This window comes from Phoca vitulina, unplaced genomic scaffold, assembly GCF_004348235.1.
Source record: "Phoca vitulina isolate PV1807 unplaced genomic scaffold, GSC_HSeal_1.0 scaffold6, whole genome shotgun sequence".
Lineage (NCBI taxonomy): Eukaryota > Metazoa > Chordata > Mammalia > Carnivora > Phocidae > Phoca > Phoca vitulina.
The window spans coordinates 48,054,593-48,077,734 of NW_022589709.1; the positions used below are offsets into that span (position 1 = coordinate 48,054,593).

At 43.3% G+C, this 23,142-nt stretch overlaps 1 protein-coding gene across 2 annotated transcripts in view; it reads left to right on the top strand.

Annotated features, from left to right (window-relative positions):
- Nucleotides 1–23,142, top strand: part of SERINC5 (serine incorporator 5) — a 98,888-nt gene that overhangs the window by 49,548 nt on the left and 26,198 nt on the right. For both annotated transcript variants that reach the window (XM_032404111.1, XM_032404112.1), the window contains 3 exons: nt 18,784–18,962; nt 19,527–19,609; nt 21,563–21,656. In XM_032404111.1, coding sequence (XP_032260002.1) covers nt 18,784–18,962; nt 19,527–19,609; nt 21,563–21,656 — 356 coding nt within the window. The remainder of the gene's footprint in view (nt 1–18,783; nt 18,963–19,526; nt 19,610–21,562; nt 21,657–23,142) is intronic.

Here is a 23,142-nt window from a genome sequence, read left to right on the forward strand (position 1 = left end):
TTGTAATCTTATTTGGTCTCTTTTGGAAACATGTTTTACCTTATACAGTCTTTTCTCGTGGGTTTAGGTCCATTTTCCTTTAAGTGAGAATGCAAAAACTTTAGTTTTTGCATTGGTGGTTCTTGCCCTGGATGAAAAGAGCTTTGTGGTTAATTTCAGCACAGGGTGATATAACGCTGCAGGGCAGAGTGGATTTTTAAGGACCCGTGGGCAAGGTCTATAGGATGTGGACTGGAGCAGGACTCCCGGCTGCAGTGTTTTTTTTTTTTTTTTTTTTTTTTAAGATTTTATCTATTCGTTTGAGATAGAGAGAGCAGCAAACTGGGGGGAGGGGGCAGAGGGAGAGGGAGAAGCAGATTCCCCACTGAGCAGGGAGCCCAACATGGGGCTGGATCCCAGGATCCTGGGATCATGACCTGAGCGGAACACAGACCCTTAACCGACTGAGCCACCCAGGCGCCCCCTCTTCAGTGTCCTAAAAGCAGTCCTTACATTCCATTCTCTCCTGGGACTTGCTGCAAGTCAGCCAGCCTGACGTTGGAATGCCTGCCTCCAGGCGTCAGCCGGTGCCACACCCAGAGATTGCAGGTGAGCCCAGGACTCGTGCATTGGCCTACAGGCTCTTGTTTGGACAGTGGTTTTTATTATCATTAGTTTAAAATGTAAACTTGGCTCCTTTAGGAGGGGTGAGCATGCCGGGGCTCCTCAGAGGCCCCACCACAGTTTACTTCCACTGTGTCTCACGCATTACTTCTTGCTCCTGAAGAAAGGCATGCGGATTTGCCACTCCTGAAGTAGCTTAAGCTCTTTGAGTTCACAAACGTCTGACAAAGCTATCAATATGAAAATGGACGTGAAGCTTCTCTTACCCCATCTACCCTGAGCTCTGGGGAAGTTGCTGAGTGGAATGTGCTAGAGTGGTCTGTGCAAATCTATGCCCATAGCCCGAGGCTGAGATCCAAGAAGCCCTTCTCTGCTGTAAGTAGTCTACCCTCTTGCTCACTGGAATCAGGCATTTTTATCCAAGTAACTATTTAGAAATTGAAATTGTCTTGATCACAATGGACCACTCAGTTTTAGGACTAATGTGGGGTGGAGGTAGGACACTGAATTGGATCTAAACCAGGCCTCTCCTTCCTCAAGTAACATTCATCACCCCCCACCCCACCCCCACTTATATTTATTTATTTAAAGATTTATTTATTTTGAGGGGGCTGGGGAGGGTCAGAGGGAGAGGGAGGGAGAGAGTTTTGAGCAGACTCCCTGCCGAGCTCCCGACAGGGAAGTGGGTGGGGGAGGCACTCAGTCTCAGGACCCTGAGATCATGACCGGAGCTGAAATCAAGAGTCAAACGCTCAACTGACTGAGCCACTCCGGCGCCCTACCACCCCCACTTTAAAAATCTTCAGTACATACTGTAATCAATCACAATTTCTACGTTTATTGTGAAGTCCAAAATTTGCCAGGGAGCGGGAAAGGAGATGGATGTTAAGGCTGCTAACTGTGGATTTAGACCCTTTGAACAAAGGTAACAAGATAGGCTTAAAGAATTTTTCTCTATTTATTAAAAAAAATCCCATCTCTCCCAACACATTCCCTAGAGGTGTGATATGTACATTTTTTAATGTGTATTTCTCAGTCATTTTCACTGTTCATTATTGTCTTTCTCAGGAGGAGAAAGGAGAAGGAGATATGGTAGAGGGAAATTCATGTATATTGCCAGCATTAGTATAAGATTATGTGGAAGTAGATGAAAGTGAAATAGTTAAAGAATTTTTGTAGCCAGCCACCCAAATCTTGTAGTATCCCCATCACCCAGAACAAAGTGGTCATCCCCGCCTTGCCTGAACCTGAAACATTGCCCTCTGACCCTTCTCATTCCCTTCCCTTCTCCTTTCCCTGGGGCAGCTCATTCATTTCTAGCTTTGGTTATTTCAGTACGTATATCTGCTAATCAGGGCATGCTTTTCTTTTCCTTTCTTTTCTTTTCTTTCTTAAATACTTTATTTATTTGAGAGAGAGAGAGCTCTAGAGAGAGAAAGCCAGAGAGCAGGAGTGGCAGGCAGAGGGAGAAGCAGACTCCTCCCTGAGCAGGGAGCCCGATGCGGGGCTTGATCCCTGGGCCCTGGGATCATAACCTGAGCTGAAGGCAGATGCCCAACTGACTGAGCCACCCAGGTGCCCCAGGGCATGCTTTCCTCGGGACAGTGCTTGGTACCCTGTCAAATGCCTTCCCTCTCTTTTTTTCTAGATCCAGTGCTTGACCACACACTTTTCCCAGACAGGTCATAAAAGTATTGATTGGGTTTCCACTGTGCATTCCAGTCAGTTTTGATTTACCCCCACCAGGCTCCTTGATGTCACATTCCAGTTTTGTTATTTCCTGAACAATTAGTCAGTTCATTGACATTTAACAACACTTTGGTGGTTCCTAGTATTGACAGAGGTTTGATCCACTATGTTTGAGGGTCTGAAGTTTGGTAGATGAGCTACCTTACTTTTTAGTTTTAACCTGCAGTATTAAGAGGAATGTGAAGGCATTCGAGTCAGTATTGTTTGTGGGAAAAGCTTTCTCTGTGCTAGTCTCAGGGGATTAAAAAAAAAAGTAAAACAAAGTTTCTAGTTAAAGTATCTAGTTAAACAGATAAGAAATGGAAAACAGATACTGTGTTATCATGTGCTCTGCCCTGTGAAGAGACAGCAAATACCATATGGTGTTAAGGGTTATGCAGAGAAAATAATTACCTCTTTTAGAGTATGATTTAAATAGAAGATTAGAAGGATTTTTGTTTTTTTTTTCCAAGATTATTATTTTTTAAACATTTATTTGAGAGAGAGAGCGCAAGAGAAAGAAAGTGTTGGGGGGGGGAGCAGAGGGAGAGGGACAAGCAGACTCCGTGCTGAGCGCAGAGCCTAACGTGGGTCTGGATCCCATGATATCATCACCTGAGCCAAAAATCCAGAGTCGGCCACTTAACCGACTAAGCCACCCAGGCATCCCCAAAAATGTTATTTTTATGTATCTCTCCACCCAGTGTGGGGCTTGAACCCACCACCCTATGATCAAGATCAAGCTGGCCCAAGTCCGCCAGATGCCCCAAAGGTTAGAAATTTTAAAAGTGGGAGAATCTTAAGTCAGAATTCTAACGAGACCCCTCATTTGACAGGTGAGAGGGTGGGGCCCTGGGCTGTGGCTCGTCCAAGGCTGTGACCCCAGGTGGAGCTGAGACTAGAGCCCCAGGAGGGCTGGCCTCCTGGCTGCCTGGCCAGTGCTGTCCCTGACTGCACCCCCTGGGTTTGGTTTTCCCTCGGGTATTTGTAGAAGTGTAACAGGGAAGGCCTTAGCAAACTTAGCCTTCCTCCCTAATGCTCATCTTTCTTCTGGAGCCAGCGGTGCGGAAGTATTCCTTCTGGAACTAGCACTGCCTCGGGCCTGTGGCAGCTTTCTTAGCTTATCTTCCCCACCTGCTGCTTTCCTGTGGTGAGGACCAGAAGCTGGGCTCCAGGGATGACGGTTGGTGTGACGTGGAAAATAGGAGCAACCACAAATCTAGTCTTTATATTTGGCGGCTTTGCATCTAAAACACAAACTGCCTTTGGGTTGTGTTTGGTGTCATTATATTTTAAAAGTAAACAGATATCAGCAGTGAAAAATATTCCACTTTCTGTCCCAGCCTAGGATGACAGGCGTTCATGCTGAAGCTGGAAAGTCTGGCTCTTGTTTTGATTTTGATGTTTACCAGCTGAATGTTAAGAAAACTGTGTACCTAAGACCTAGTATCAGGTGTCATTCTGGAGCATTAAAGCTCTATAGAGTAGTAGAACTCCCCATTCTTAGCTGGCATTTTATTATGTTTTTGTGTTAGAACCAGTGTCAAATTAGCAAAAAAAAAGAAAAAGAAAGAAATATTGCTGACCTGATCAGTTCTTTGATTCTGGAGTTTTTGTTTTTGTTTTTTTAATCCAGATGGGGTAGAAGAAGTTCTCTTTCTTTTTTTTTTTTTTAAAGATTTTGTTTATTTATTTGACAGAGAGAGACACAGTGAAAGAGGGATCACAAGCAGGGGGAGTGGGAGAGGGAGAAGCAGACTCCTCGCTGAGCAGGGAGCCCGATGTGGGGCTCGATCCCAGGACCCTGGGATCATGACCTGAGCCGAAGGCAGACGCTTAACGCCTGAGCCACCCAGGCGCCCAGAAGTTCTCTTTCCGAACAGCAGCTGAGTTCATTGTACTGTTGTACCTTGTATGTGTTGAGTGCATCAATGAGTATGTTTCTGAGGTCAAAGGTGGGTTTGGGCCCTCAGACCTCAAGTCCTTGATAGGACACCACGGGAATATTTTCACTGTGGCCTAATGAGAATTTTCCTGCGGGGGGCTGGCAGTGAGGTTCTGCCTCTTAATACTCTGGGTCCCCTCCCCTGCAAGTGGGAGTGACTTTGGGGGCACATGTTTCCAAACAACCTTAGCTTTGGTCTAAATTCCATCCAGACCTAACACCATGTGGGAGAAAACAAAGAGTCCCTGCAACCCTCCCATCCCTCACTCCTCCCCTTGCTTGGGCCTCACCCTCCTGCTCACAAGTGAGTTCTGGGAAAATGATGGTGGGAAATAGTTCTGTACTACAAGCAGTGATTTGAACTAATGGATACCCTGCTGAGAGTCTTTTCTTGAATCTGAACCAAGGGTAGAGAAGTTTGATCCTTGTCCAGGAATAATGAGCTTGCCAGGAGCCAGGGAACAAGAAACAACAGTCATTGTCTTTGGACTGGAGGATCCATTACCTAGAAACTTTTGGGGGGCATCAGGTGTTAAGGAGGATCTCTGTTTCAGGATGGATCTGGCTGTGGGAAGGGGAGAATGAACCCCCTTTTCTGTCATCTTCAAAAGCATCTCCATGACTGTCTGCTGACGGGACCTAGGAGCCCTCCTCTGCAGATAAATAGGACAGACAAGAGCTTACAGTTGGAAATGAACAGTTCTATCATTATAAAAACAGGCCCAGGGGAGCAGACAAATGGCACGACACAGTCAGTAGCCTCAAAACGCTGGGAGCAGGAAACATCAATATTGTGAATAGTTGAGTCTTGATGCTCTTCAGAATTTAAAAGGGTGATCATGTTACTTGGTTAAACTGTAATCCAGTTTGTGCTTGAAGAAGTCTTTTAAGTCAAACAATTCCTTCCTTCCTCCTGTCTTTCGTTCTTTCCTATGTCGGTGCCCTGGGCGAGGTGCAGGGGATATAAGTAGTAACCCAGTAGTTGTCCTTAGAGACCCAGACCCCCGGTAGGGGAGGAAGAGAATGGTTTGGTAATTGTACGCAGAAGGAGCCCCTTGATGTCGGACTGCACATATGCACGTGGGCGTGTTTGAACAGCTACAAGTGTGTGAACTCCATTAGTGACTCGGACACAGTGCTGTCAGCTTAGCCATCATTTCTGTTGACTTTCGGGGTCACATTAGCACTCAGGAATGTTTTCTCTGTGTCCTTGTCTGGAGACGGGGGAGCTGAGGGGAGGGAGGAGGTTTGTGAGGGAATGGAGTGTGTAGCCCTCTAAAGCAGCCTTGAGCTTAATCACTAGGGGGTCAGGCATTTTCGGGGTGGGGTTTTTAAATTTCAGTGATGACTGTTTCTGCAGTCTTAAAATAAGTCTAAAATTATCTTTCCAAATGCCGGCTTTCATCAGAGTGGGGTTTATTTTTGGTTGTACAGCGTGTGTTTGCATACCAGATGGGAGGACTTTTTTCTGTTAGAGCTTTTGAGGGCTTCTGGCCCGCAAGAGGAGCACTGGGACTCCCAGGCATGTCCTCCCCCTTGTCCTCCACCACCCTGCAGATAAATTAAAATACTTAATTTGCGGCTCTAAAAATGGCATAGGGGAGATGTACAATTAGATTCATTTAAAGCACAAGTTCCATTTTGGGACAGCAGCACTCTAGAGGAGAGGAAGAGTCTCCATGGAGGTGAGAAGGCAGGGCAGGGTCCTGGGACACTCAGAAGACAGTCCAAATGGACCTCTCTGCTCCTCCGTGGCTTTTGATCTATAGAGTAAGTTATCCCCACTTGTCATTTGCCTTTGAGATGTTTTTTTATATTCGTCAGTTGTACACTACTCCCCAGCTGTTGTTCCTGGTAATGTAGGCTGGTGAACTTTTCCTGTAGAACACTCTCTGGTCTGGGGGCTGTGTTGTCTCTAGCAACTACTCAGACTCTGCCGTTGTAGGGCAAAAGCAACCAAAACAATGTGCCAACAAATGAGTGTGGCCGGGTTCCAATAAAACTTTATTTTCATAAACAGAAGCAGCGGGATATGATCCACAGGCTGAGTGTTTGATTCATGTGTTCGATCATCAGTGGCCCTATGCATGTCATATGCAGTCAATCCCTCCTCCCTGGGGGGAGAACTTCAGTGGCTTAAAAGTTATGTTGAAGGCACCAGAGTCTTTGCTTAAGTTGTAGATAATTGGGATGTGTCAATCACACGCTAGGTCGATGAGACAAGAATATTGCAGCAATAAATTTGGTGTGACACATTTAACACTGTATCTGTCTTAGTCTGCATGGCCTTTTGAAATAAATGGTAAATTATTCACAGATAAAAATAATTTGTATTCTTCTTATGTAGCCAAATGAAGCATTTTGGTGATCAGGAAAAAGTGGGGAGGGAGAAAATGAGTGTGTGGGTACCTTGGTTCCCCTGCTGCTGAGGACTCCCCATTCCAAGTCCAATAAATGGTAAAACGGGAAAGATGCTGGGCCAGAAACATAAATGTCTGCCATGTCCTGGTCCTCAGGACGAGGATTAGGGACTAGGGCCTCAGAAACTTGAAGTTAGAGGTGTGGTAGAGTCCAGTCTTTTGGGGGATATTAGATTCTCATGTCCCACCTAAGGCAAAAATCATGAATAGCCAAAATTAACCATGAAAATGCTTGAAATATCCGTAAAGTAGAACACACATGGTTCTGTGTGTAGAGCCTTTCGCTAGAAAGTTAGCTTCTTGTCAGCATGGATTTTTTAAACCCATTTTCTTCACTGCTTGCATCCCCTTAATCTAGAACAATACTTGGACATAGATGTGAATGAGTGAGCACATGACTAACCCTGTACTATATCTTAATTGTATGACGTAACATATAGTATGGAAAAAAGATTTCACATGCAAACTCTAGTTTTACTGGGTCTAAAAAATTATTTATAGAAGACAGTCAAGCACACAGTTGAATTTGTCATAATACATTGTCACTGTATTCCAAGTCCACACAGTCACAAAGACAGCTGATTTGGGGCACACTTAGGCTCTAAACATGTCTTCCATCTGGTGAGTGATCCGAATAGAAAGTTTTGCCTGTTGAGATGTTTCGTCCTCTTGTTAGAGAAAGCCCAGCATCTCTGTGTTCACGAGTGATTCTTCACTGGCCTTGTTTCTCTCAGGACAGGTACAAACTCCTTCAGACCCTGTGTTCTATGGGAGGGGCAGGGCAGACAGTAACCTTATTTGGCAGTAATACAAAGTGCAGTCCTCTGTAGTGAGTTTTAAGTTGTCTCTGAGGTTAGGTGTAGATTTTTTTCTTAGACTCAGAGGGCCCCATCCCCACCCTACCCCCTTTGCAGTGTTTTTGGGCAGAGACCCCCCCCCAAGAAAGAGGATTGAAATGCTGACGCTGAGGGGGGCAGTGGAGGATTTCCTGGCTCTGAAAGCTGTGTCCGTAGCCCTTCTAACACCTTTCCTTCCTTTCTTCTACTCTCCCTGTTACTCCAATGCTCGAGTTCTCAAAAACCCTCCCTGGGGAGAGCTTGGCAGTATCTGCTAAAATTTCAAACATACTAACTTTATGACCCCCAGATTACCTTCTTGGTGTCTGTCCTCCTTGATGTTTTACACGTGTACAGAGAGATGCACAATAGGGAAAATTTCCAGTGTGTGTTGTTTGTGAATTATTGATGAAATAATTATGATAAATCAGAAACAACCTAAACGTCTGCCGTTTGGGTAACAGAAACGAAATTATGGTTGGTGTGGACATGCAACAATCTGCAAGACACTGTGAGTGGAGAGCAGCACAGCAAAGTGTCCAGGAGGGTTCATGCAAAGCTGTGACAGCGCTTATTACCTCTGGGAAGCAATCAAGTTGGAGGAACAGTGGTCAAGAGGATTGTATTTCCCCTGTATTTTATTTTATTATTTATTTATTTATTTGTCTATCTATTTATTTATTTTGAAAAAGAGAGAGAGAAGTTGCGCATCCTGGAGCGCGAGGTGGAGGGTAGGGGGGCAGAGGGAGGGAGAGAATCTTGAACAGGCTCGTGCCCAGCGTGGAGCCGAAGTAGGTCTCCATCTCACAATCCTGAGACCATGACCTGAGCCGAAATCAAGAATCAGCCGCTTAACCTACTGAGCCACCCAGGAGCCCCCTTATATTTTCTCTATCTTTATGGTAATTTACATTTTCCTTGGCAACAGGCATATAATTATGTATTGCTGAGTAATCACATATTAATAAAATTTAGGAACGATCCTTGGACCCCTGCGTTTGCCATTGGGTTTCTTGAAAACAAGGGTAAAAGACCCAGTGGGTTCACTTCCTGACCCATACACAGAGCCTGGCTATCTCCTCAGCCATCTGCATTCTGGCTTCTGTTCCCCCTGGCTCTAGAGAATATTCTCATTCAGTGGCCCAAATGACTGTCGGCTGCCAAACCCAATGTTACTTCTCAGTCCTCATCGCACTGGCGGTATTTGACCCTGCTGACCACTGTCTGCTTCTTGAAAGCCTCTCCTTCCAATTCTCCTCTTCAGTTCTATACCTTTTCAGTTTCTTCCTTCTTCCCAGCCCCTGAATATTTGTATTCCCCAGGGTTCTGGGCTGTGTCCACCTCGGTCCCCCTCCCCTCCTTCACCGCCTTCCTCTCCAGGGGAGTTTACTTACTGCCTTTGAATGCCTCCTCTGCCATTTCTTTTTTTTTTTTTAAGATTTTATTTATTTATTTGAGAGAGAGAGAATGAGAGACAGAGAGCATGAGAGGGAGGAGGGTCAGAGGGAGAAGCAGACTCCCTGCTGAGCAGGGAGCCCGATGCGGGGCTCGATCCAGGGACTCCAGGATCATGACCTGAGCTGAAGGCAGTCGCTTAACCAACTGAGCCACCCAGGCGCCCCTCCTCTGCCATTTCTGCTGGGATACCAAATCTCTAGCCCAGCTCTCTTCCTGGAGTGCCGCACCCTTGCTTAGTCACCTGCTCACACTTGCCCTTGATATAGGCACCTCCAGTGCAATTTTTTAAAAGATTGTTATTTATTCATCTGACACACACACACACACACACACACACACACAGCACGTGCACGCACAAGCAAGGGGAGTGGCAGGCAGTACTGAGCAGGGAGCCCAACCTGGGGCTCGATCCCAGGACCCCGGGATCATGACCTGAGCCGAAGGCAGATGCTTAACCGACTGAGCCCCCCAGGCGAGCCTGCAGTTTTTTTTAAGTGAAGTATTGCCCCACCACTTTGAAACTGCTCTTCTGTGACCCTGTTCTGCACTGGTCCACCGTTGGATCAGCTGTCAGGCTAGAAACCAGTATTCCTATACCTGAGTTCCTCTGCCTTTGGTTGTAGGCTTACCCCAAATCAGCAAACAGGACCTACCCATTCCTGGGCCACAATTCCCCAAATGCTTTGCCTCATTGAGGAGTTAATATAAATTTTCACTGGGATTGACTTACTTCTCATTCAAGACCGGTTACTGGTTCCGTTTACTAAAGTTTGTATTTTCCACCTTTGATGTTAACTAATTCTCTTATGGAGGTTGACTTTAGTTAGTCCTTGTTCCCCTTTTGTGGAAGATCCCTTCATTCCATCATAATTAGTCAGTCCTCTGGGAATTGTCTTGTTTGGATTGAAAGCTTTTTGTTTACAGTTTGATCAGAGTTGTTTTCTGTCTAATCAAATTTGTGGCTGCTGGATCCTGATGAAATGCTTGTGGTGAAGGAGCTGTGAGCACTAATGCTCGTCTCTGTCTCATGCTTCTGAGATTCTGCAGAGTTACCGTTGGGAGCATTGAGTTCCTGATTTCAGAGGTGACAGGGTCAGATAAAACTAGACTGTTTAAGTTTAGTTCCTGTTGTGGCTTTTAATAATGACAAATGTAGACTTGCCTCTTAATATTTAGAAACCCGCACAAAAGAGAAGCAGGTATTGGTTGTTGGTACTGATTTTATTTTTATTTATTTTTATTTTTTATTTTTTAAAGATTTTATTTATTTATTTGAGAGAGAGAGAATGAGAGACAAAGAGCATGAGAGGGAAGAGGGCAGAGGGAGAAGCAGACCCCCTGCTGAGCAGGGAGCCCGATGTGGGACTCGATCCCGGGACTCCAGGATCATGACCTGAGCCGAAGGCAGTCGCTTAACCAACTGAGCCACCCAGGCGCCCTGTTGGTACTGATTTTAAATAGACCCCCCCAATCCCAAAAAGGGCCTCAAAGATAATCACCTGTCAAGGAATGAGCCTAGAGGTGGTCCCCTGGAAGCATGGAAGCTGACCTCAGCATTCCCCATTTCACAGCTCCTGTCCGTCGGTGGGTAGCAGACAGACATGGCTGGCATGGACCTGGAGTTATTCCACAGAGAAAAACAAATCATCTTAGAAAGTTTGAAGATAAGTGGAATTCCAGAAAAAGGAGAGGCAGACAGAAAGAGGCTCTGGTTCTGAAATTCATGTTCAAGTAAGGGATATTAAATAGAACTTGCAGATCCAGTTCTTCTAGTTTTCAAGCTATGACTCACGCCAACGTGCCCAGAGCTTTCTTGGCACCTTGGATTCATGCAGCCTTCTAGAAATATGATAGAATGTAAGAATCATTAGCTTTGCTAATATACCATTTTCTTATCTCTCCCAAATAACACTTTCGTATCGGAAGGGCACCACCACTCTCATCTTCCTCCTCTCCGTTTCTGTAAGAACCCTCCCAAAGTCCATTCTTTTAGGTTTGCAGCATCTGGGACCCTGGCCAGCCAGAGCTGTATGTGGGCCTTTTTGTGGCTCTCCTGTGGTTTCTTTATATTTATTCATCTGAGATAGAAGTTTGTTTGAGGAGCATAGCTAGTATCTCTCCCGTGTAGGGAAATTATGTGGATTTTCTTCTAGCTTTCATCTCTTTGCGCTTAATACTTGTGTTGATTTTGAAAATATCTTCCCTGATTTGGGAGTTCAGATATATTTTCTTTTGAGTGGTGACTATTACAGTATGAATCCTTGGTAAAGTAAATAGAACATCTGCTAAATTCTAAGATGCTTATTCCCCCCACGTGTAAATCAGAACATAGGAACCTGTCAGTCATTCGTGTAATGTGCTGATTCCCTCTCCCAAAAGTTCTTTTTATAAAATAGATAGCACCTTAGAATTTAAGGAAATTTACTGTGTGTGTGGTTTTTTGTTTTTGTTTTTATTTTGTTGTTTTGTTTTGTTTTTAAGTAGGTTCCATGCCCAGTGTGGGGCTTGAACTCTAAGACTGAGAGTCGCATGCTCTCCAGACTGAGCCAGCCAGGCACCCCAGGAAGTTTACTTAATGGGCATTATGGATTAGGAGCCATGACAAGCACTTTTCTTTTCTTTTTTTTTTTTTTTAAAGATTTTATTTATTTATTTGAGACAGAGAGAATGAGAGAGAGAGAGCACATGAGAGGGGAGAGGATCAGAGGGAGAAGCAGGCTCCTTGCTGAGCAGGGAGCCCGATGTGGGACTTGATCCAGGGACTCCAGGATCATGACCTGAGCCGAAGGCAGTCGCTTAACCAACTGAGCCACCCAGGCGCCCCTGCCAGGGGCCTGGGTGGCTCAGTCTGTTGAGCGTCTGACTCTTTTTTTTTTTTTTTTTTTTTTAAAGATTGACAAGCACTTTTCAAGGATTGACTAATTTAATTCCCGGGACAACTTCATAAGGTGGTGGCAATAGTATTTTGTTGTACAAGTAGGGAAATTGAGGCTCAGAGAGAGTGTGGAATTTGCTCAGGTTAGTAGTGGAGTTAGGGTTAGAAGTCCACTGAGTCCTTGTTTATTCTTACTGATAATTTGATGGCTTTGAGTTTGGCTGCCTTGAGGGTTGAAAGGAAACCTCTTGCCCACAGGTCCCTACGGAACCAACATAGAAGTAGTGTCCTTGGATGCCCAGAGCCAGACTTAAAAGAGGCAACACCCTGAGCAGGTCTGTCGCCTTCACCCCACAGTGTAGAGTCTGTGTGTGATTTATGTTTTCTTTTTCTAAAACTGGGATGGAGCTTGGAGCAGCAAATATTTAACCAGAGCAAATTCCCCTTGGTAAATTCCATTGGGTCGTGTAACATAGAGGTTCTTTGCCTAAAAATATTCACCTCTTACTGAGAACTAAATGACTAAGTCACCCACAGAACATAAGGCAGGTCTTAGTACATGGAGCAGTGGGTTGTTTGGCTACTTTTATTTTGGATGAAATAGTCAGTGCCACATACTCACCCTTTGATGGGCCTGAGAGCCTCTGGGACTAAACAAGGGAGGGATTGGGGTGGGGGGGATGATAGAATGGGAGTTTAGGCCCTACTGGCATTAGCATTCTCCTTGAAATGGGTATGAGGAAGGTTGAGGTGGGGGGAGAAGAGACTGAAGGTAAAAGATGGGCTGGTGGAGATGAAAGGGGTACCGACTTGCATGTATTATAGTTGGGGGGAGAGGGAGATGTCAGGAATTAGTTTTGTTGATTGAGTAGAAGAGAGAAGGGAAGGAAGAAAAAAGCTGAATATTGTAGAGCTTTAATCCTATATAAATAAAACAGCCTAATAAGTGAGGTGGTGTCATACCTCCATGAATATAGCTTTTACAGATTTAAACCAGTATTACCTATTTGTTACAGTACTACTTAATATGGGTAGAGCTTTTGTTTCTCGCTAAAAAGTTCTGAAACATTCACTTTGTGTGGGATCTCCCATTTTGTCAGTGTCTGAAGAATTTATTATTTATTTTTTACCTATGTATTTATTTTTTAAAGATTTACTTATTTATTTGAGAGAGAGAGTGCACACGTGCTAGCAGGGGGAGGGGCAGAGGGAAGCAAGCCGACTGGGGTGCCTGCCACTGGGCTTGATCCCAGGACCCTGAGATCATGACCTGAGCAGAACTCAAGATGCTTAACTGACTGAGCCACCCAGGCGCCTCTATTATTTATTTATTTTTGAAAAAATTTTTTTATTTTAATTCCAGTTAGTTAAGATACAGTGTTATATTAATTTCACGTGTACAATATAGTGATTCAACAATTCCATATATCACCCGGCACTCATTTCATGACGAGTGCACTCTTTAATCCCCATCACCTATTTAACCCAACCTCCACCCCCCTACCCTCTAGTAACCATCAGTTTGTTCTCTATAGTTCAGAGTCTGTTTCTTGGTTTCTGTCTCTCTCTTTTTTTTCCCCCTTTGCTCATTTGTTTTTTTTCTTAAATTCCCCATAAGATTGAAATCATATGGTATTTGTCTTTCTCTGACTGACTTATTTCACCTAGCATAATACTCTCTAGCTCCATCCATGTCACTGCATAAGGCAGGATTTCATTCTTTTTTATGGCTGAGTAATAGTCTATTGTATATATATGTTTGTATATATGATATACACACATGTATATATGTATACATATACTCATACCACCTCTTCTTTATCCATTCATCTATTGATGGACAGCTGGGCTGCTTCCATAATTTGGCTATTGTAAATAATGCTGCTATAAACATAGGGTTGAGGGTGCATGTATCCCCTTGAATTAGTGTTTTTGTATCCTTTGGGTAAATACCCAGTAGTGTGATTGCTGGATCATAGGGTAGTTCTATTTTTAACTTTTTGAGGAACCTCCACACTGTTTTCCAGAGTGGCTGTGCCAATTTTCGTTCCCACCAAGAGTGCGCGAGCATTCCCCTTTCTCCACATCCTTGCCAACACCTGTGTTTCTTGTGTTGTTGATTTTAGCCATTCTGACAGATGTGAGATGATATCTCGTTGTAGTTTTAGTTTGTATTTCCCTGATGGTAAGTGATGAGCATCTTTCCATGTCTTCCTTGGAGAAATGTCTATTCATGTCTTCTGCCGAGTTTTTAATTGGATTATTTGTTTTTTGGATGTTGAATTTCTGAAGATTTTAACCCCATGGGTTTGCTCACCTGTGGTAAAACACAGCTAAAAATTCAGACTCATTCAGAAAGCACTTGCTGACTTCTCTCATTACCTGCATGGGGGTGCTTCCTGTGTCCTTGTGTCTAGTCCTGATTACTGTCCTGAAGCAATTTCCAGACCAGACATTCTCACTGGGATGCCCAGGTGCTTCGAACCCTGTAAGTTAATACAAACTCCTATCTATTCTTCTAGTTCAACTGTTTGTCCTCTGCCAACGCTACTTCCCCACCAAACAACACCTGCCCCCCCTTCACTTTTTTGTCATCCATACAGTCCTACCAACTATGACCTCTACCTACAGAATTTCTGGTGTCCCTGCCAGTGGTTTACCTTCTTCATCCACTACCTGGACTATTAAACCAGTGGCTTTTCAACTTACCCTCCTGCCTGAAACTGGTCACCTTTCTAGTCTGTCCTCCACATTGTAGCTTAAATTGTTGTTTCCCCTGCCTATAGGATGGGGGCCAGACTTATTAGCATAGAGTACTCCTGGCCTCTTGCAGCAAGACCCTGAATTCTTTTGAGCTTTATCTTGTGCCAAGGAATGCTTTTTTTAGTTATGTCTCATGCAATATTTAGAATAAGTATGTTCCAAATATTGTATGGGGCATTGTTAGAAGGTAGGAGAGGAACAGTAAAATATCCCCCAAACTAAGAAGGCAATTTTGAAACTGGAAAATGAAGCAAGCGACTCCATGCAATTTACAGAGTTTTATTCAGGGAACCTTATTGACGGTGGGGGTGAGGCAGGAATGGGGGGTGGATCTGGCAGAGGATGATCCACAGCAGCTGCACAGTTATTCTCTGCAAAGTCCAGACCTTAGTCCAGATTTTATGGAGTGAGGGGACATGCAGAAGGGTACTATAGTGAGATCAGAAGCTTCACATGCACCTGATAGACAGCTAAGCTTTGATTAGATCTTGTGGCACCACCTGTGGTGTATCTAACAGATTCCCAGGAGCCAAACAAGCCTTTCCCCCAACCCCTGTCCTCGGCTTGGCAGACATTTCTAAGGTATGTATGTTAATCTTCAAGGGACCCCAAGAGGGGTCATGGAGTGAGCCCAAACTAAATGGAGGGCCAACGATGGAGTCATTACTGTCAGCACTCCTGCAGACATACTTCTACTAAAGAATAAGTCATTGTTTAATCAAAACTTAATTTATCTGGCAATCCTGCATATCTGCTACTTTGTTTTTTAGCCTGTTCAGAAATACAGTAGTGTCTCTCTCTATGCATTTACATCTTGATCGGATCTAAAAAAAAAAAAAAATTGCAGTTGCAGAAACTTTGTGACTACAAAATATTTGACATTTCTTTATGAAATCTTTCATATCCATCTGTTCACAAATAAGGAGCTATATTTAATTGGGTCTCAGCAACAATGCATTTTTGCCTGAGACACTAACTTGAAAAAATACGTTGTTTTGGAAAAACATGTTTCAGATTAGGGTGTAGTAATGACTGTGGAACTTTTCTGAGTGGAGGGAATCCTCAGTCAGGAAAATGAATTCCAGTTAAATTTAGTCTTCTTTTTGCTTATGGAAATAATGAATAATAAATAGCTTCAGTTACTATTGTTTCTTTTTTTTTTTTTTAAAGATTTTATTTATTTATTTGACAGAGAGAGAGCGAGAGCAGGAACACAAGCAGGGGGAGTGGGAGAGGGAGAAGGAGGCTTCCCGCGGAGCAGGGAGCCCGATGTGGGGCTCAATCCCAGGACCCCGGGACCATGACCTGAGCCAAAGGCAGACGTCTAACGACTGAGCCACCCAGGTGCCCCTACTATTGTTTCTTTAAGATCTTTTCTGAGGATAAAACTAAATTGTCATGGTTCAATTTTACTTCCAGCTTTGTGTCATTTTTTTCCTCTGCAATATTTTTTGTCTTGTGAATAACAGTTACAATGTGATTTTCAACTTATTTTTTGTTCTGAAGAATGTTCACCTTTGATGTTGATAAGAAGCAAGGTTTGTTTTGTTTTGTTTTGTTTTGTTTTTTAACCACTGGCTAGATCTTTATTTTCCAACATTATTAGTAGTAGACATATCCTGCTTGTTCTCATTATGTAAGATTTTAGTTATTCTGATAATATGCATAGGTTTTACATTGAAACCTTCTAGTTGAACTAGAATAAACCATTGTCAACCTTTATCAGAAGATTAAGGCTCAAAGAATGCCAGTGAATTAAAAAAAAAGCCCAATTAATATCCAGTTCACAGAGAAAAATACAGATAGCCATAAATTTAACAGAAGATGTGAACCTTACTTGTAACGAGGCAGATGGACATTGAAACAAGATAGTGTTTTTTATTGTTGGGAAGGAAAATTTTTCCCTACCCTTCAAGAATCTTCTGGCTGGTCTAAAAATTAAATTGACATGAGACAGATTAATCTGGGAAAGTCAAACTTAATTTCATACGTTTGTGGAATCCACATAATTTCATAAGCATGAGATTCCAAAGATGGGCAAAATGAGGTATATATGTCATCCTGAACTAAGGAGAAGGGGGAAGGGGCCTGAGACCTCAATGAGAAGAAAAGCAATTCCCAGGAAGATGAAGAGGCATAAATGTTTGGTAAACATGTTTGCTGGGCCATACAGAAGCAAGGGACAGAGAGAGGAATTTTTACAAACAGACCTTGCTCAATTCTTCTTGTCTACCACACTGAGTATGCTGTACTTCTCTATAGTGGTAGCTCTCTTCCTGGAGCAGGTCTCCTATTAAATTCTCCTCCCCCCCAAATCTAAATTTTTTTAGGCAATTAGCAGGGAAGGTCAAAGTTTTTTTGAGTCTTCTGGAACATGATTGTTTTCAGATCAAAATAATTCACATACCAAAGTGCCATATCTTGGGGCCATTTGTTCTGAAACTTTACATTATCTTTAAATTGGATGTTCAGGTTGGGAATGTGAGCAGTCTCAGATATTACTGATGAGGTATAAATTGGTGCAGTCTTTGAAAGCGTGGTTTGACTTTACCTCTTGAAACTTTAAAATTTGATTCCATTTCTAGGTCAGCAGTCTATCCCATATAAATAATGGCACGTGTACAATGAAGCATGCATAACAGTGTTTATTGAGTCAGTGTGTGTAATAGCAAGAAAACACAAGTAACAGAAAACAAAAAAATCCTCCCCAACATGTTCACTGTGGGAATGCTTATCTATTCTTACTAGAAAATATTAAATAGTGGTTAAAAAGTGGATCGGAGGGGCGCCCGGGTGGCTCAGTCGTTAAGCGTCTGCCTTCAGCTCAGGTCATGTCCCAGGGTCCTGGGATCGAGCCCCGCATCGGGCTCCCTGCTCGGTGGAGAGCCTGCTTCTCTCTCTCCCACTCCCCCTGCTTGTGTTCCCTCTCTCGCTGTGTCTCTCTCTGTCAAATATATAAATTAAATCTTAAAAAAAAAAAAAAAGCGGATCGGAATTTTATGTATAATTAATAGGGAAAGATCTCCACGGCTTATTGTTAATTGGGAAAACACATATTGTAGAACAGTACGTATACTCTGTTATTTAACTAAGTTGTCTGTTTATATACTGTATATATGGCACCGTATGTATGTATATGTGGGTACATTATGAGAATTAGGGATGGGGACACACTTGTAAACTAATAAAAATACCCACCAAATTGTTAACTCTTGAGGAGAGGAGTGATATTTTGGGGTGGGAGTGAAAGAAGTCTTTCACTTTTTATTCTATATATGCATTTCAAGAAAAATATATCCATGTGTTACAAGTATAATTTTTAAAAATTCTGATGCTAGATTTCAGAATTCATTTAGGCTAAGTAAAGGTGAAGTGGTATGCTATAGCACTGTATCTTTAAAAGTGATTCAGGGACGCCTGAGTGGCTCAGTCGTTAAGCCTCTGCCTTCGGCTCAGGTCATGATCCCAGGGTCCTGGGATCGAGTCCCGCATTGGGCTCCCTGCTCAGCAGGGAGCCTGCTTCTCCCTCTGCCTGCCACTCCTCCTGCTTGTGCTCTCTCTCTCTCTCTGACAAATAAATAAATAAAATCTTTAAAAATAAATAAATAAAAATTATTCAGAAAAAATTAAGAAAAAGTCTTTGGAAGAGGGACTTTTTTCTCAGTCTGCATTTCTCTGTGCACAAGGTGCATTTCCATGTTGGATTTTGACTTGTAGGCTGAACAAACACTTCATGACAGCCCCTCTTTTTTTTTTTTTTTTTTTTAAAGATTTTATTTATTTATTTGACGGAGAGAGACATAGCAAGAGAGGGAACACAAGCCGGGGGAGTGGGAGAGGGAGAAGCAGGCTTCCCGCGGAGCAGGGAGCCAGATGTGGGGCTCGATCCCAGGACCCTGGGATCATGACCTGAGCTGAAGGCAGACACTTAACGACTGAGCCATCCACGTGCCCCCATGATAGCCCCTCTTTACCAGGCTTTATTTTATTTTATTTTGGAAAAGTCTGTTTATTTTTGAAGTAATCTCTATACCCAGCATGGGGCTCAAACCTACCACCCCAAGATCAAGAGTCACATGCTCTTCCGACTGAGCCAGCCAGGCGCCCCTCTCTTTACCAAGTTTTAACTGATGACTTTTCTCTCTTTTTCCTCAGATTCCTTTTTACGAAGATATTTGTAAAGGCATTAAAGCTGGCGACACCTGTGAGAAGCTGGTGGGGTATTCGGCAGTGTATAGAGTCTGTTTTGGAATGGCCTGTTTCTTCTTCGTCTTCTGCCTCCTGACCTTGAAAATCAACAGCAGCAAAGGCTGTAGAGCGCACATTCACAATGGGTAAGTCTTTGGTCTTCGGGGGTGGGGGTGGCGAGTTTGCCCTTTCCTGATACTTAGAACACTGTTCCTCCATCTCTTGTACTCATCAGACTAACTGCTCTTCCCCTAGTTGAGATTGTTGACTCTGACTTTAGGGAAGGTGGGACTTGTCACCCCTCGGTGGCCTAAGAACTAGAATCCTATTTGTAACACTTACTACCACAATGAGAGCTGCAGCGGAGACAAGAGTTTTTATTTCTCGTGCTAAGACCTGTCCCTACATCATTCCCCACCCCTCCCTGTCCCTGCATCATTCCCCACCCCTCCCTGTCCCTGCATCATTCCCCACCCCTATTATTTTATGTGCCATTATTTTATGTGTTTTGCACAGAGGCCACGCTGAGTTGGTCTAATTATGGGAAAAGGCAGTCTCCAGTCACTTAATTACTCCCCCTCGATTTGGAAGGAACAGTACCAACAGCAGAAACGCGGGCTGATGTGCTTACCTTCTAAGAGCTCTTTTGTCTTTCCATGAATATCATTTAAATACATTTCCTCTTTTTTTTTTTATTTTTTTCCTTCCAGCTTTTGGTTCTTTAAACTTCTGCTGCTGGGGGCCATGTGCTCAGGAGCTTTCTTCATTCCAGATCAGGAGACCTTTCTGAATGGTACAAATGGGGTATTGGGGTACCTATTTATTTTGTTCTTACCCATTTTGTAAAATCGTTGCAAACTGTAGTCCAGGGTGCCTTTGATATTTTGAATTAGTGATTTTCTTGTGGTTTAATAAAAAATTCCCTCCTTACCTGCCCACACTTCATCCACCGTCTCCTCTCCCTATCCCCTCCTCTCCCTATCCCCTCCTCTCCCCCCTCCCCCCCCTTCTTGATCTCTCCCCTATTCCCTCTCTTTCTGGCTGGGTGTTACCTTGCAGCCTGGAGAATTCAAATGGTAATTTTAAGGCTATTGGCCTGAAGGGAAAATGGGGCACTTAAAATTTGTTTGAAAACCAGTTTAGCATGTCAGCGTGACACCATCAGCCATATTTGGATAGGCCCAGGGAGGCCTTGTTCTTTCCCAGCACTGCCCAGGGAATCCGCCTACACCTGAAACCAACACCGGGCTTCTGAGCAGCTTCAAATCTGCTTGCAGCTGAAGTGAGATCGGAGAAGCTTATCTTACTTATCTAAACTTATCTTACGTGAAACTGTATACCATTGAATTATGTTTCTTTTTCACCAAATTTACCAAAATTAATTTAATTTGAAGCCTTTAATCATACCTGAAATGGGGCCCTTTTTTTCAAAAGAGCCAGGGAGGGAAAAAAGCCTGAATTTTAGTGGTTCAAAACATAGTTTTAACCCAAATGAATTCATTTTTCTAGTTCAGGTAGTAAAAACATTCATGCTGTGTCAGCCCATAAGGAGTAGCCCATGGTCCCTCAAATGGTCACTAGGGTCCGGCTAATATTTAGGGTCATACTAGTTGTTTTTTTTAAGATTTTATTTATTTGACAGGGAGAGAGAGAGAGCACAAGCAGGGGGAGCGGCAGACAGAGGGAGAAGCAGACTCCCCACTGAGCAGGGAGCCCAACATGGGGCTCGATCCCAGGACCCTGAGATTGTGACCTGAGCCGAAGGCAGACACTTAACCAACTGAGCCACCCAGGCGCCCCTACAGTCATACTAGTTTTATGTAGTCCTTAAGGGAGTTATATCTAAGTCTTGGTTTTTCCCAAAATTTTGTTAACTAGCTTTCTGTTCCCCACAGATGTACTTTTATGTATGAAAATGATAGATTTAGGGGGCACCTGGGTGTCTCAGTCGTTAAGCATCTGTCTTCCGCTCAGGTCATGGTCCCAGGGTCCTGGGATGGAGCCCCACATCGGGCTCCCTGCTCCGCGCATCGTGCATCAGGCTCCCTGCTCTGCGGGAAGCCTGCTTCTCCCTCTCCCACTCCCCCTGGGGAGTTCTCTCTCCTGCTGTGTCTCTCTCTGTCAAATAAATAAAATCTTTAAAAAAAAAAAAAGAAAATGGTAGATTTAGGATGGGAAGGGGCCTAGCAGTCCTCTAGTGCATCTTAGTCATTTTTATAGACAAGCTATAACCCAGAGGAGTGACATGGCTCTTTCAAGGTTAGAGCTTCCTTGTCGCAGAGAAGTGGATCTGAGTCGCTTGGCCCCCAATCTGAACCTTATTTCCCTACTAGTCTCTGGTGGCTCCCTAGACAATACAGTTTGAATCCTTTTCCCTCTTAGTGTGTGTTTTTACTTTTAAATTGTGGGTCATTGGTGATTCTGTGAATGGCTGCATCTGTTAGGCTGCCTGGCAGGTACAGTGTGGAGCTTAAGCTCAGGTGCTCCCGAGCCACACTCCTTGTGCTCACATCCCAGCTATGGCCTTTACTGGCCATGGGACTTTGTTCCATTTACATAGATTCTCAATTTTTCTTATCTATAAAGTGGGCATAATAGTGGCACCCATCTTATGTGATTGCCTGGAAATTGAATGTGTTGCAGATACACTAAGAATGCAGTAAAGATGAACTATAGTCATTATTCTCCTTTGAGCTCAACACTGGAACAATCATCTCATCTCCTTTCGGATTATCTTCTTTTGCAGCCTGGCGCTATGTGGGAGCCGTCGGAGGCTTCATCTTTATAGGCATCCAACTCATCCTGCTCGTGGAGTTTGCACATAAATGGAACAAGAACTGGTATGTGCATTTTGGGAAAGTTTCCAAGGGAACTCACCCATTGCTCAGAGAAACTACCCACAGGACAGGGTTGATAGAGGCTCGACTCTGAGTTGCACTGGCTGGGATCAGCAGCCTGCTCACGCCTCAGACAGCTTGCCGGCACTTTCCCTGCACTCCTGCTCTTTGAACCTTTTCATTCACTCCTCTCCCGTGCTGTTTTTCTCTTCTTTCTTACTTTGCTTATAAAATATGAATGAAGGGGCGCCTGGGTAGCTCAGTCGGTTAAGCAGCTGACTTTGGCTTAGGTCATGATCTCAGGGTCCTGGGATGGAGTGCATGAGCATCAGGTTCCCTGCTTAGCAGGGAGTCTGCTTCTCCTTCTCCCTCTGCCCTGTGTGCAGCTACCCCCCTTGTGCTCTCTCTCAAATAAATAAATGAAATCTTTTAAAAATACATGAATGAAAATACCTATTGTACCTAGTAAGACTTTTGTTATTTTGTAGATTTTATATGTATCATGTTATTTTATACTGTTTTGGAAAAAAATCAGAAATGTATGAATTTGAAATTTATTTTTTATCTTGGACAAAACAAAATATATGGTCCAAATTCTTTGAAAGTACTTTTTTTTTTTAAAGATTTTTTAAATTTATTTGACAGAGAGAGAGCACAAGCAGGGGGAGTGGCAGAGGGAGAGGGAGAAGCAGGCTCCCTGTTGGGAGGACCCCTGAAAATACTTCTCATTCTTTTCATTCTGATTACATTTCTCAGCTTGGTAGTAGTAGTTTCATTTGGGTTTTGGTTTTGTTTCTTTAGAGAGCAAATCAAGAGGTGTGTGAGTGAAAGGCTAGTGTTACCGTTTTATAATTTGGTAAATATTGGAGTAAGTACCCAAATACTTAGAGTCAGTTTTTAAAATGTTTACAGCACATTGAATAGTCACACAGGTAGCACTACAGAAATTTATTTTGTCTAAGAAAAAATCATCCTAAGTCTTCCTAAAATTTTCACATGTATACTTCAAAACGGGGAATTTTAAAAATAATAACATCTTCAGTACTGAGTGCCTGATTTGCCCATTAAGTAGTATGTTCTCTTGAGAATACTTGTACATCTTCAGCTCTGATTTGATTGTTTTGATTGATTCTGAAGCCATTTTCCGGTACTAATTATTGATGCCAAGCTGTAACAGGCATTTTGGAAGAGTTTGGCTGCTATAAAAACGTTCCAGAAACCACTCAATAAGAATGGCTTAAGAGCTTTGCAACAAATGATGTTATTGTTGTCTCAGCTTGAGGCTAATACCCCAACAAAATCCCTTTTGTCAACATATTCATAGTTGATTTGTCTGCCTAAAATTAGGATTAAGCTAGGAAGCTCACTAATAATGTACTTTCAGGTAAATTAACTTACTAGTTTTTGGGGGGCATCTTTTTTAACTAAGACTGTTGCTTACAAGGTTAGTCTAGAAAATATAATACATCACTCCTAATGGAACAACCAA